The sequence below is a fragment of the Prionailurus bengalensis genome, chromosome C1 (genome assembly GCF_016509475.1).
Source record: "Prionailurus bengalensis isolate Pbe53 chromosome C1, Fcat_Pben_1.1_paternal_pri, whole genome shotgun sequence".
NCBI lineage: Eukaryota > Metazoa > Chordata > Mammalia > Carnivora > Felidae > Prionailurus > Prionailurus bengalensis.
Genome location: NC_057345.1, coordinates 27140594 through 27156704, shown reverse-complemented (window position 1 = coordinate 27156704; position 16111 = coordinate 27140594). Strand labels below are relative to the sequence as shown.

At 37.2% G+C, this 16111-nt stretch overlaps 1 protein-coding gene across 6 annotated transcripts in view; it reads right to left on the bottom strand.

Annotated features, from left to right (window-relative positions):
- The window catches only part of ZMYM4 (zinc finger MYM-type containing 4), a 146684-nt gene that overhangs the window by 10927 nt on the left and 119646 nt on the right, over positions 1-16111 (bottom strand). For all 6 annotated transcript variants that reach the window (XM_043574445.1, XM_043574446.1, XM_043574443.1 and 3 more), the window contains 3 exons: positions 10044-10215; positions 9771-9866; positions 7629-7780 (listed from right to left, as the gene is read on the bottom strand). In XM_043574445.1, the coding sequence (XP_043430380.1) occupies positions 7629-7780; positions 9771-9866; positions 10044-10215 (420 nt within the window). The remainder of the gene's footprint in view (positions 1-7628; positions 7781-9770; positions 9867-10043; positions 10216-16111) is intronic.

Genomic DNA, 16111 nt, shown 5'->3' with positions numbered 1-16111 from the left:
ACCTTACGTGAGATATAAAACTGAATTCAAAATGGATCAGTGACTTAAACATAAGAACTAAAAGCCAAAAACTTAAAAGAACACATAGAGGTAAATCTTTATGAACTTGAATTTGACAATGGATTCTTAGATGATGACACCAAAAGCACAAGCAACAGAAAAAATAAACTGAACTTCATCAAAATCCAAAATTTCTGTGCCTCAAAGTACATTACCAAGAAGACTGAAAAGAAAACTCAGAGACTAAGAAAAAATATTTGCAAATCACGTATCTGTCAGAGTTTAATATCCAGAATACATAAGGAAATCCTACAACTCAACAACAAAAAAACAAACAACAAATTAAGAAATGGAGCAAAGGACTTAAATATTTATCCAAAGAGGATACCCAAATGGCCAACAAATACATGGAAAAATGTTCAGTGACATTAGTCATTAGGAAAATGCAAATCAAAACCATAATGAGACACTACCTCATACCCATCAGATAACTTTAAAAAAAAAAAGGAAATTAACAAACATTGGCAAGAATGGAGAGAACAGACCCTTTGTACACTGCTGCTGGCAACATAAAATGGTGCAGTCACTGTGGAAACTGTTTTGGTGGCTCCTCAACAAGCTTATCATGGAGTTCCTATTTGACCATGTGATTCCACTGGTAGGCACAGACCCAAAAGAAAACAGATGTTCAAACAAAAATTTGTACATGAATGTTCACAGTATCATTCACTATTTGTAATAACCAAAAGGTAGAAATAACTCAAATGTCCACAAACAGATGGATAAGTAAAATGTGGTATATCCAAAAATGAAATAATTCACCCATAAAAAGGTACTGATTCATGCTACACAGGTTAAACCTGGAAGAAGCCAGACACGAAAGGCCACATAATTGTATAATCCTGTTTATATGATATATCCAGAACAAGGAAATCCACAGAGATAGAAAGCAGATTCATGGTTGCCAGGGACTAAGCAGAGGAAGTAATAGGGAGTGGCTGCTTAATGGGTTATGAGATTTCCAGTTAGGAAAACACAGTGATATTTTGGAAAAACACAGTGATGACAACTGCACACCATCATGAATGCACTTAAGGACACTGAACTGTACATTTTAAAATGGTAAGCTTTATAACATGTGTATTTTGCCACAATATAAATAAATATTGCACAACACATAGTCGTGCAAGTTACTTTAAAAATATGTCTCTTGGGGGCAGGCACCTGGGTGACGTAGTCAGTTAAGGGTCCAACTTCTGCTCAGGTCATGGCCTGGTGGTTCACAATTTCCAGCCCCACATCAGGCTTTTTGCTGATAGCTCAGAGCCTGGAGCCTGCTTCAGCTTCTACGTCTCCCTCTCTGGCCCTCACCCACTCAACACACTCTCTCTCTCTCTCAAAAGCAAATTAACCTTAAAAAAAACTTTTTTCAATGTGTCTCTAAGAGTTTTCCATGCAAAAATGTATAAGAGCAATTCATTGCTTTTTAACTATTGTATGGTATTTAACAGTACAGACATATTATAGTTGATTGAACATTACTGTTTTAATGAACACTTAGGTGGTTTCCAATTTTTTGCTGTTGAAAACAACGTTATAATAAAAATACCAGTCTATGTACATGTGTGCATTTCTTGAGGGAGAAATACTGATCAATGGATTTGCTACACTGAAGAACCTACAAGCATATTTTTTAAATATTTATTTTTGAGGGAGAGACAGACTGTCTGTGGGGGAGGGGCACAGAGGGAGACACAGAATTAGGAACAGGTTCCAGGCTCTGAGATGTCAGCACAGAGCCCGATACAGGGCTCGAATCATGAACCGAGAGATCATGACCTGAGCCGAAATCGGATACTTAACCAACTGAACCACCCAGGTGCCCCGAATCTACATGCATTTAATGTTTTCTTTGCCACATCAACTTGCCCTCTGAAAAGGCCTCCAACAGTAATTATTGAACTTCTCAACCTTTCAATTTTTAATCAGTTTAATGGGTGACATTTTTCCTTGATTTTAATTAAGTAACCTTTTACATCAGGGAGATAGTCCAACACAGTGATCTTAAGAATGGACTCTGGGGGCGCCTGGGTGGCTCGGTCGGTTAAGCGTCCGACTTCGGCTCAGGTCACGATCTCACGGTCCGTGAGTTCAAGCCCCGCGTCGGGCTCTGTGCTGACAGCTCAGAGCCTGAAGCCTGTTTCAGATTCTGTGTCTCCCTCTCTCTCTGCTCCTCCCTTGTTCATGCTCTCTCTATGTCTCAAAAATAAATAAACGTTAAAAAAAAAAAAATTAAGAATGGACTCTGAAAACAAATTACCTGGATTCACATCCTGGCCCTGCCACTTACTACATTTGAGGCCTTAAACAATACTTTAACTCACTGTGCTCAACAGAAAATGGTGATGATAACAGTCCTTATGTATCAGAAGGGCATGCTCACAAATGAATGAGTTAATATATGAAATAAGCTTATATTAATAATACACACAGCATACACAGTAAATGATTGTTAGACATTCCTAACACATTTTGCCTGTTAGCTGTATGTTAATTTTGCTATTTGCCTATTTGTTTCTTTTTTGCCAATTCCCCTTCTCAGCTAATGTTAACAGTGGTGGTACAGGTGTTGATATTATGGTTGGGTTTAATTTATTTCTTTACACTTTAATGTATTTTCAAAATTCTTTACACTTAGCATAACCATTTTTATAATCAGGGAAGAAAACAAAACAGGAAGCACATCTAAGATGTGAGCTTAAGTTACATTTTAAAATTCCTTATGGTTAAGGAAAGTTTATTTCTTGTCAGAACTGGTAAAAGGTTTATAGTATTTACTTCCTATCACCTATAGGTAAATACTGTTAACTTATAACCTCTTTTTAATAGTATTATTATAAAAATCATTTATTAATATAAACAACAGGATAAATACACTAGAAAAAACTTTTTATAAGGTTATGATTTGTCTCACAAATTAGAGTATATTTTATAGATAGCAGAGTATCTGGTATGTAAAGCAGTTTGTGACTGAATTCACAGCAATGGCCACACGCTTTGATTATGTTCAAGTCGGAATATGAATCACTGCCACAATATTTCTTACTCCTTGACACCTGCACTGATAAAATATGAGAATGTTTTTAGATCCCTAATATCATAAACTCTAAAAGTTCAGAAAGTGTTCAGAATCTTCAAAATTTTTACCTAACCAAAATGCATGTGTGGTACATAGTAGGTGCCCAATACATTTTCATTGAGAGAGCCTATAAAATTCCTCTCATGTGTTGACTTTTTTTTGTTTTCTTTTATTTTTATTTTAGAGACAGAGTGCAAGTGGAGGAGGGGGGAGGGAGAGAGAGACAGACAGACAGACAATAGGAGAGAGGGAGAGAGGGAAAGAGGGAAAGAGGGAAAGAGGGGGAGAAGGGGAGGGGGAGAGGGAGGGAGAGAGGGAGAGGGAGAGAATACCTTAAGTACTGAGCATGGGGCTCAATCCCACAACCCTAGGATCATGACCTGAGCTGAAATGAAGAGTTGTATGTTCAACCAACTGAGCCACCAAGGCACCCCTTGTATGTTGATTTTAAAAACATCTTTTACAATCTAGAAATTGGATCAAAATACAATGGGAACAATATTTTAATAACAAAGGTGCTATTTCGATTCTGTGGGGAAAATGAATGCTACCTGTGTAACTAGATAACCCATCATAAATGTTATTCATCTGAAATAAACGTGTATCATGCACAAAAATGAATTCTGGATGTATTAAAGATGTCAATATAAAAAGTATGTATTTTAGAAAGAAATCTATGAGAATTTAAATTTAAACACATAAGTAGGAAGACCATCCTAAGCAACACAGAAAAATCAGGAATTATAAAATAAATGCATATTATTAAACTGTGTAAAAAGGAAAGCTTTCTGAATGGCAAAACAAAACTGAAAGGCAAATATACACTAGAAAAATTTAACTCAAGCACTTAGAGTTCATATCCCCAACATAAAAGAGATCCTACAGAAAGAAAGGAAAATCCAAATGACCAACAGCATACAAAGATATACTACTTCATAAAATTGGAGCCACCAGATGCCATTTTTTTTAATCCATCAGAATAATAAATAGTAAAAAGAGTAGTGGTAAGGAGAATTCAAGAAATGGGCGCACACAACACTGCTGGTAAGACTGTTCATTACTATAATCATTCTGGAAAGTTATCTGAAAACATCTTAAAATTAGAGAAATCTATATATGTTTTAACCTAAAAATAAAAGCCCCAGTTCATCAGGTATGCAAACAAAATATTTACTGAAACACTGTTTATAAGAATGAGGGGGGGGGAGTACGGACTTCAAGCTGTACTACAAAGCTGTAATCATCAAGACAGTATGGTACTGGCACAAAAACACACTCAGATCAATGGAACAGAACAGAAATGGACTCACAAACGTACGGCCAACTAATCTTTGACAAAGCAGGAAAGAAGAGCCAATGGAATAAAGACAGTCTCTTCAGCAAGCGGGGCTGGGAAAACTGGACAGCGGCATGCAGAAAAATGAACCTGGACCACTTTCTTACACCATACACAAAAATAAACTCAAAATGGAGGAAAGACCTAAATGTAAGATAGGAAGCCATCAAAATCCTCAAGGAGAAAACAGGCAAAAACCTCTTTGATCTTGGCTGCAGCAACTTCTTACTCAACATGTCTCCAGAGGCAAGGGAAACAAAAGCAAAAATGAACTATTGGGACCTACCTCATCAAAATAAAAAGCTTCTGCACAGTAAAGGCAACAATCAGCAAAACTAAAAGGCAAACGACAGAATGGGAGAAGATATTTGCAAATCACATATGAGATAAAGGGTTAGTATCCAAAATCTATAAAGAACTTGTCAAACTCAACATCCAAAAAACAAATAATCCAGTGAACAGATGGGCAAAAGACGTGAATAGACACTTCTCCAAAGAAGACATCCAGATGGCCAACCGACACATGAAAAAACGCTCAACATCACTCATCATCAGGGAAATAAATACAAATCAAAACCACAATGAGATACCACCTCACACCTGTCAGAATGGCTAACATTAACAACTCAGGTAACAACAGATGTTGGCAAGGATGTGGAGAGAGAGGATCTCTTTTGTACTGCTGGTGGGAATGCAAGCTGGTGCCGCCACTCTGGAAAACAGTATGGTGGGTGCCTGAGTGGCTCAGTTGGTTAAATGGAAAACAGTATGGAGATTCCTCAAAAAATTAAAAATATACCCTATGACCCAGCAATTGCACTACTAGGTATTTATCCAAGGGATACAGGTGTGCTATTTCAAAGGGACATATGCACCCCAATGTTTATAGCAGCACTATCAACAGCCAAAGTATGCAAGAAGCCCAAATGTCCATCATGGATAACGAATACACACACACACACACACACACACACATGAAGTATTAAACGGCAATCAAAAAGAATGAATTCTTGCCATTTGCAACTACGTGGATGGAACCAGAGGGTATTATGCTAAGCGAAATTAGAGAGAGACAACAATCATGACTTCACTCATATGAGGACTTTAAGGATACAAAACAGATGAACATAAGGGAAGGGAATCAAAAATAAAATAAAAACAGGGAAGGGGACAAAACATAAGAGACTCAAATGTGGAGAACAAACAGAGGGTTACTGGAGGGGTTGTGGGAGGGGGGATGCGCTAAATGGCTAAATGGGTAAGGGGCATTAAGGAATCTACTCCTGAAATCACTTTTGCACTATATAACTAACTTGAATGTAAATTAAAAAAAAAAAAATTAATTAAAAAAAAAAAAAGAAGGGGGGAATAACCTGAATGTACAAAAGAAAAAATGGTGAATAACTGGTATATTCATACTCTGCAGTATTATGCAGCTTTCTGTATAAAGGAAGAAACTTCATTTATATTCAATTGGAGGGACAAACAGATTGGGAAAAATAAGCTGCAGGGGTGCCTGGGTGATTCAGGAGATTAAGCGTTGGACTCTTGATTTCAGCTCACGTCATGATCTCATGGTTCATGAGATTGAAACCTCCATCAGGCTCTACACTGACAGAGCAGAGCCTGCTTGGGATTCTCTCTCTCTCTGTCTCTCTCTCTCTCTCTGCCCCTCCCCTGCTTGTGTGCATACTCTCTCTCAAAATAATAAACATTTAAATTTTAAAAAAAAGTAAGCTGAAAAAAATGTGTATGGTATGAGCTCTATTTTGCTAAACAGTAAGCAAAACAAGAATAAATGTATAAATGCATAAATGCATGATGCATAAGAATAAATGCATAAATGTATAGCACAGAAGAAGGTACATGAATGACAGATGTTACAATACTGGTTACCTCAGAGACTGGGAATGGAAGTAGATAAAATTTTCCTTAAATGCCTCACTGTTTTAATAATTACAGTGAGCACAAACTACTTGTATAATTAAGAAATAAACTTTAATAAATGCCTAAATAAAAGAACCCACCTCCCCCATCATACAACTGGAAGAAAATTTGGCAAACAGAGAAAAGTCAACAATACCCAAGGCACTACCACCCTAAGACGATAACCACGATAACTGCTGTCAACATTTTTTTGGTGCATTTCATTTTACTATGTATTTATATGATTGGGTTTTAAATCACTATGTGTTAACATGTATTTGTACTCTCATTTTGTTCATTTAGTCCTTTAATATTAATATTTTTATGTTACTAGAAGTTACTTTGTAAACAATTTTTATTGGTTATGTAATATACTTTATAAATATACTATAATTTACTTAAACATAACACTCTATCTACCTTTGATATAAACATAACACTAATATCTAGCTTTGACGAACTCCCAAAAAGGGAATTACTTGGTGAAAGAGTATGAACATTTGGTGTGCTGGATGGCTCAGTTGGTTGAGCATCCTACTTTGGCTCAGGTCATGATCTCACAGTTCGTGGGTTCGAGCCCTGCATCGGGCTCTGTGCTGACAGCTCGGAGCCTGGAGCCTGCTTCACAGTCTCTTTCTCTCTCTGCCCTTCCCTTGCTCACATATTCTCTCTCTCTCTCTCTCTCTCTCTCTCTCTCTCTCAAAAATGAATAAACGTTAAAAAAATTAAAAAAAAAAAAAGTATGAACATTCAAAAATATTCCTGAAACATATGTTCAAGTGTATACTAATTATCACCAGCTATGAAGGCAAATCCCCTCCTCACAGAAGTCCTATCAACAATAAGTGTTATAATTATTTTATTCTTGCTAATGTGATAGACAAAAAATGGTAACCTGTTATTTTAATATGCATTTAAAGTACATACATATATATACATATTCACCTATATTACTTTTTTGTGAATTGGCTATTCTTGCCTTTTTTGTCCATTTAATAATTAAATGCACCATCCTCATTTTCTGTTATTCTACAAAGAGTCTCAATTTGGCTTACAAAAGACTATATGATCAAGACTTTTAAATCAGGGTCAGTGGTTCATTAGAACAGAATATAAAAGTAACACCAAACAACCAATACACACTATAGTTTTTTCAGTTTGAATCGTAAGTTCTATGAGAATTATTAAAAATGCAATACATTTTAGAACAATTACTGAATTTGATACCTGCTGAATTCCAAGGCACAAGTATAAGATACTGTCTGGATCATATTTTTCACCATTTGGTCTCCGCACCTCTTGGATAAACTGGCATAAACCCAAACTCAACTCAGCAAAAGTGCAGGACAGAATATCTTCCTTCAGCTTGATAGAACGGACTATGGAAAGGTAGAAAACATCTGAAATATTAACTTATAAGAAACACAGTAACACAACTTTATTCACTAAAAAACAGTGACCACTAATGTACCCCCAGGCATTGCAGTGAACACTGGTGAATACATGGATTACAGACAAATCCAGCTCTCAGGGCTTTTTCAATTAAAGAAATGAAAACAATGTAGTACCAGGTGCTATGACAGAGGTTTTATTTAAGAAGGATTCTAGGAAAGCAAATAAGGAACATCCAACAGGGAAGGGTCAGGTGAGATTCTGGAGGATGTGATACTAATGCCAGACCTTGAAAGGTGAAGAAGAATTAAACAGGTGAATAAAGAATTCCAATCTGAGGATGTAAGAAATTTTCCCAAAGCATATTCCACAAAATACTAGCAATATGAGAGCTGGACAAACCCGGGTTTCTAAGATCTGATAAATTTGGAAAACAGCAGCATATTATATTTGCCTCTAAAGAATTCACAATGGTATATAAAAGGCTTATGAAAGGTTCTGGGAATATCTGCATTAAAATGCTGTTTAACTTTCTCTAACTCAGATTTATGTGCATATAGAACACTTAAATAACATATAAAAATGTCATGTCCTTAGAAATGCTGGAATACACAAAAAATGAAAAGGTTCAGGGGATTTAGATGTACCGGAGAAAATCAAGAAAGGCAGATGGGAGCAGATCATGGTAAACCTCACATAGCATATTAAGGCTTTGAAATCAACTAAGAACTGAATTAATTTTGGGAGAGTTACCCAATTTGATTTGTAGAGATACTACTTCAGTAGAGATCCTACTTCAATTCAGATTAGAATTGAAACACTCTTCCTAGTCACTGCTCATCTATATTGAGACAAGCCTGCATGTTTCCAAAGATACACTTGAGTTCCCCTGAAATGATTTTGCAAAAGGTAAAAGTGGTGGCTCAGAGGGCAAGGACCATGTTTGACCTTTTCACCAAAGCACCTAACCACTATGTCTGCTAACCACCTAGCACATAAATTCAGTAAGTATTTTTTTGATGAACGAGTAGCAAAAATGAGTAGGCATCCCCTGTGGCTACTGCATTTAGGGCTGGTAGTCTAACATAGTATTACCTCTTCATTCTCATTATCCTTCTTTCTTTTTTAAAACAAAGAGTGCTGTGGCTCAAAGTGGTTGGTAAAGGGACCAATAAACCTCCATAAGAGGAGTATATTTATATAACTGGGTAGAGATTACACTTGATCTGTAGGAACTGAATGAGTCATAGACCACAGCAGCCACTAACTAAAAGCCAGCAGGATACACTGAGGTGAAGCCAAGAGTGCATGCAACTACTCAGTTGTTAGATAGAAGGTATAGTTGGAAAGAGGCAAAAAAAATCTAGTGACAAGGACATACTCATCCATTCCTGCCCTATCTCATTCCACAAAGATTATAGTAAGTATATTACATAAAACAAAGATAATAAAAAAGGAAAATATAAAATGAAAACAAAAGTTTAGAACAGAATTTCAAAACCAAGGCAGGGGCAATGGGGGAGTTAATGTGGGCTCTAAAATTATACACTGTTGTTCTATGTGAAGTGTTTATTGGGTTCCAAATTTCCCAGCACCCAGTCTCACAGAGCTTGTTATTAGGAAAAATTTCTACAGAAGAGGCAAGGCTTTTCCAGATACCTTTCTTAACACCAACACCAACACCAGAAGTTCCATGTGGGTTAGGTTACAGATACAGGGCTCAAGAAGGCAGATTTGAGCCACCCTCATAGTGTTGGAAAAAGGAACAAAATTCCTCATATTTGCATAACGAAATCATGCCTGTACAACCTTACCTTTATAGAGCTTGTGCTCTTTATAACTGAGAGTAGGATATTAATTTCTCTCTTTTACCATAAGACTTCAAATATTAAATATTCCATTTACAAATTTAAAATTGACAATAATATTAAAAGTGATTCAGAAAATTCAGATTACAAGCAGAGAAATGATTTTTACCTCTACAGCCTGGCTCTGAGGATTCTTGAGAGAGTACATGGTCTTGAGCACTTCCTAAAGGGTCAGAACATGGGCTAGATGCAGCATGTTCAACACCTGACAAGGAGAAAAAAGAAATAAGAAGTTAAATAAAAATGGGAAAAATTTTAAGGTAGGCCCAAACCAAAGTTTTATGGGATTTTTGACCTAGTATGTATCCCTTTTGTGTAGATTAATGACTTGCACTCTATCCTCCCAACCACCTTAAGATACAAATTCATGCTGTGTATTTACCGCCACATTTCAGATCCCCCTGATCTTCCTTGGCATTTTTCCACTGAACCCAGTTCTTCCAGGCATTTACCCCATACATGTATTTCAGTGTCATCCCAGACACTGAGCACCCCTGAAAGGCTCCTTGAATAAGACTTCTGGGCTCCACAGCCACTATAGACTTCTTCCGTCCCTGTAAGAATTCCAAAAATTTATAAAATATAAAATTTAGTTTCGAATCTTTAAGAAACAAGCTCTCAAAGAGAGAAGGGAAAAATTTACAGAATATGCAATTTTTATTAGATCCTAAAGATTCAGAATTCTTAAAGCTAGAAAGAAGCTTTAGAGATTAATCCAATCCATATGGGAAAAGAAAAAAAGAGAGTTAAATGCAGAACTGTAATGATTACTAACATTTAAATACTCACTATATTCCAGATACTGGACCCACCCAGTGAGGTATGAACAACCATTTTTACCATTCAGGTCTATTTCATGAAAAACAAGAGTAGATCATATTCTGGGATAAAAAACAAGCCTCCATAAATTCTCTAACTATAATCAAGTTAAACTAGATACCAGTAGTGGAACAATATTAAGAAAATCCTCAAAAATTGGAAATTAACCAACACATTTATAAATACTCATGGTCAAAGAAGAAACCACAAATGCAATTAGAAAATATTTTGAACGTCAGTGAAAACAAAAACCAAGCATTTTTTCCCACAGTGCTAAAGCTTACAATGACATTTATAGTATTAACATGTGTCTATGAAAAATAAGTCTAAAATCAATAATCTAAGCTTTATCTTAAGAAACTAGAAAAAGTTGGGGCGCCTGGGTGGCTCAGTCGGTTAAGCGTCCGACTTCAGCTCAGGTCACGATCTCGCGGTCTGTGAGTTCGAGCCCCGCATTGGGCTCTGTGCTGACTGCTCAGAGCCTGGAGCCTGCTTCGGATTCTGTGTCTCCCTCTCTCTCTGACCCTCCCCCATTCATGTTCTGTCTCTCATGCTCTGTCTCTGTCTGTCTCAAAAATAAATAAACGTTAAAAAAAAAAAAAGAAACTAGAAAAAGTAGACCACATTAAAACCCAAAGTAAGAGAAATAAAAGAAATAATAAAAGGGCACACACATTATCAGGGAAATACAAATCAAACCACAATGAGATACCACCTTACACCTGTCAAAATGGCTAACATTAACAACTCAGGCAACAACAGATGTTGGCGAGGATGCTGAGAAAGAGGATCTCTTTTGCATGGTCGGTGGGAATGCAAGCTGGTGCAGCCACTCTGGAAAACAGTATGTAGGTTCCTCAAAAAACTAAAAATAGAACTACCTTACAACCCAGGAATTACACTATTAGGTATTTATCCAAGGGATACAGGTGTGATGTTTTGAAGGGGCACATGCACCCCCATGTTTATAGCAGCACTATCAACAATAGCCAAAGAATAGAAAGAGCCCAAATGTCCATCGATGGATGAATGGATAAAGAAGATGTGGTATATATATACAATGGAGTATTACTTGGCAATCAAAAAGAATGAAATCTTGCCATTTGCAACTGCATGCATGGAACTGGAGGGTATTATGCTAAGTGAAATTAGAGAAAGACAAAAATCATATGATTTCACTCATATGAGGACTTTAAGAGACAAAACAGATGAACATAAGGGAAAGGAAACAAAAATAATATAAAAACAGGGAGGCGGACAAAACAAGAGACTCATAAATATGGAGAACAAACTGAGGGTTACTCGAGGGGTTGTGGGAGAGGGGATGGGCTAAATGGGTAAGGGGCACTAAGGAATCTACTCCTGAAATCACTGTTGTACTATATGCTAACAAATTTGGATGTAGATTAAAAAAAATTAAATTAAAAAAAAAATATATATGAATAAATATGTCAGAAGAAAGTAAGGTACATCCCGCAAATGCAAACTCAGCTTATCATTCAAAAAATTAATATGTATCATCATTTTTAAATTTTTTCTTAAGTTTATTTTGAGAGAGAACACATGCACAAGCAAGGGGAGGGGCAGAGGAAGCACGAGAGAGAATCCCAAGCAGGTTCTCCACTGTCAGTGTGGAGCCCAGCATGGGGCTTGAACTTACAACTCAAACTCACAAACTGAGATCATGACATGAGCCGAAATCAAGAGTCAGATGCTTAACACACAGAGCCACCCAGGTGCCCCTGTATGTCATCATTTTAATACACTCAAAAAGAAAAACCAGATGATCATTGCAATAAATACAAGAGAGCCACCTGACAAAATTCAACAATACAATCATGATAAAAATTCTCAGCAAATTAAAAACAGAAGAGAACTTCCTGGACCTGACAGAGGACAACTAGGAGAAACCCACAAGTAATATCATACTTAATACTGTAAGACTGAGGGGCACCTGGCTGGCTCATTTGGTAGAGCGTGTCACTCTCGATCTTGGGATCATGAGTTCGAGCCTCATGTTCAGTATAGAGATTACTTAAAAATACAATCTTTAAAAAACAACACTGCAAGATTGAACACTTGTCCTAAGATTAAGAATAGACATGAAGGGGCGCCTGGGTGGCGCAGTCGGTTAAGCGTCCGACTTCAGCCAGGTCACGATCTCGCGGTCCGTGACTTCGAGCCCCGCATCAGGCTCTGGGCTGATGGCTCAGAGCCTGGAGCCTGTTTCCAATTCTGTGTCTCCCTCTCTCTCTGCCCCTCCCCCGTTCATGCTCTGTCTCTCTCTGTCCCCAAAATAAATAAACGTTGAAAATTAAAAAAAAAAAAAAAAAAAAAAAGAATAGACATGAAGACCTGCTTTCACCACTAATATTCAACAGAGCCTAGCTAGTGCAATATATCCAAAAATAAATAAATAAATTAAATTAAATAAAAATAAATAAAATAATAGAGGCATTAAGATTAGAAAGGAAAAAGTAAAACAGTCTTGTTTGTTTTTTTTTAAACATTTATTCATTTTTGAGAGAGAGATAGAGCATGAGTGGGGATGGGCAGAGAGAGAGGGAGACACAGAATCTGAAGCTGGCTCCAGGCTCTGAGCTGTCACCATAGAGCCAACGCAGGGCTTGAACTCATGATTTAGATCATTACCTGAGCCAAAGTCGAATGCATAGCCAACTGAGCCACCCAGGCACCCCAAGAGTAAAACAATTTTTATTCGCAAATAATATGATTGTCCACGTAGAAAAGCCTAAAGATTTTGATTGAGCAAAATCACAATACATAAACTCTATATAGAAAAAGTAATCTCTATTTTTATATGACAATGAGGAATATTAGAAAATGAAATTAAAAATAATACTGCTTGGGGCACCTGGTGGCTTAGCTGGTTACGTGTCCAACTTTGGTTGAGGTCATAATCTCACAGTTCATGAGTATGAGCCCTGAATCGGGGTCACTGCTGTCTGCACAGAGCCCATTTCGGATCCTCTCACCCCTCTGTCTCTGCCCCTCCCCTGCTCATGTGCAAGCTCTCTCTCTCTCAAAAATAAACATTAGAAAATTTTTTAATAAAAATAATACTTAACACAGGGTCAAAATAAATTTTAAATACTTATTAGATAAAAAGTATGAGACTTGAACAATAAAATATATAAAACATTGCTAAGAAAAATTAAAGATGATCTAAATAAAGGAGAAAAACATAATCTTCATATATTGAACAGCTCAAAATTGCAATTTTATGCAAATTGATCTTTGGATTCAGAACAGCCCCAAATTTCCAGCAGTCTTTTTTATAAAAATTGGCAAGTTATTCTAAAATTTATTTTTTTTTTAATTATTTTTTTTTCAACGTTTATTTATTTTTGGGACAGAGAGAGACAGAGCATGAACGGGGGAGGGGCAGAGAGAGAGGGAGACACAGAATCGGAAACAGGCTCCAGGCTCTGAGCCATCAGCCCAGAGCCCGACGCGGGGCTCGAACTCACGGAGTGCGAGATCGTGACCTGGCTGAAGTCGGACGCTTAACCGACTGCGCCACCCAGGCGCCCCAGTTATTCTAAAATTTATATGGATATACGAATGACAATTTTGAAAATGAACAACAATGTTGGAGGACTTATACTCCTGATTTCAACACTCACTGTAAAGCTACAATAATCGAAACACTTGGTACTGTATTAAAATAGACACATAAATAGGGGCGCCTGGGTGGCTCAGTCCGTTGAGCGTCTGACTTCAGCTCAGGTCACGATCTCGCGGTCCCTGAGTTCGAGCCCTGCGTCAGGCTCTGGGCTGATGGCTCAGAGCCTGGAGCCTGCTTCCGATTCTGTGTCTCCCTCTCTCTCTGCCCCTCCCCCGTTCATGCTCTGTCTCTCTCTGTCTCAAAAATAAATAAATGTTAAAAAAAAAAATTAAAAAAAAAATAGACATATAAATCAATGCAGAATACAGTTTCAGAAACAGACGGACATATATACAGTTGGCTGATGTTAACAGAAGTATAATTCAATAAGGGAAAGGACAGCCTTTTTCCAGATGGTACTAAAACAGTGGGACACCACATACAAAAAATAACCTTGACACTTGCCTGAACTCATATATAAAAATCATCTTAAAATGAATCAGAGACACATAAAATCTAAAATATAAAACCAGAAGAAAACATAAGATAATATCTTAGTTGCCACAGGTTAAGCAAAGACTTTTACATGGAATTCCAAAAAGCATGAATAATAAAAGAATTAAAAATTGATGAAAACGGACTTTCACAAATTCAGAAAGTTCTGTTCTTTACCATTAAGAAAATAAAGAAAAAACAGCATAGAAGCAAAAGTCAGTTTGAGAAAAGAATTACATCCATGATAAAGAACACTTACAACTCAGTAAGAAGGCAAACAACCCAATAAAAGAAATGTGCAAGAGGGGCACCTGGGTGGCTCAGTTGGTTGAGCATCCCGACTCCTGATTTTGATTATGATCTCACAGGTCATGAGATCAAGCCCTGCATTGGGCTTTGCACTGACAGTGAGTAGCCTGCTTGGGATTGTCTCTCCCTCTCTCTCTGCACCCCTACCCCTGCTTGACATACACTGGCTCACGTTCTGTCTCTTTCAAAATAAATACTTAAAAAAAAATAATAAGGTAGTTTTTAAAAAAAAAATGCACAAAAGTTTTGAATAGACACCATACCAAAGAAAATACAAGAATAGGGGCGACTGGGTGGCGCAGTCGGTTAACCGTCCGACTTCAGCCAGGTCACGATCTCGCGGTCCGTGAGTTCGAGCCCCACGTCGGGCTCTGGGCTGATGGCTCAGAGCCTGGAGCCTGTTTCCGATTCTGTGTCTCCCTCTCTCTCTGCCCCTCCCCCGTTCATGCTCTGTCTCTCTCTGTCCCAAAAAAATAAACATTGAAAAAAAAATTAAAAAAAAGAAAATACAAGAATAACAAATATACACATGGAAAGATATCCAACATCATCAGTCATTAGGTAAGTATAAACTAAAGCCACAGTGAGATACCACTACACATTCACTAGAATGGTTAAAATTAAAAATACCAAGTATTAGCAAAGTCATGGAGCACATTGGAACTCATACACTGCTGGTGGGAATTCAAATCAATACATTTACTACCCTGGAAAACAGTTTGATAGCTTTCCTACAAAGTTAAAAATACACATACAATAAGACCCAGCAATCCCACTCCTGGGTATTTTTCCTCAAATGAAAGTATATGTTCACAAAGAGATTTATATTAAAATGTTCACAGTAGTATATCTGAAATAGCACCAAACTGGAAATAACTCAAATTACCATCAACTGTTAAACAAACTATGGTTTGTCCATTCGATGAAATGCTACTCAGAAATAAAAAGGAATGAATGGCCTTACTGATACATGGAACAACACAGATGAATCTCAAAACCATTATGCTAAGTGAAAGAAGCCAGACAGGGAAGACGGCAAATCACAAAACTCCATTTATATGAAATTATAGAAAAAGCAAAGAGGTACCATTTTACATCAATCTGCAAAGTGGATCGGTGGAACTGGAAAGGACAGACTACAAAAGGTCCCAGGGAGCGTTCAGTACAGTGGAAGGGTTATGGTTGTGGTGGTAGTTACA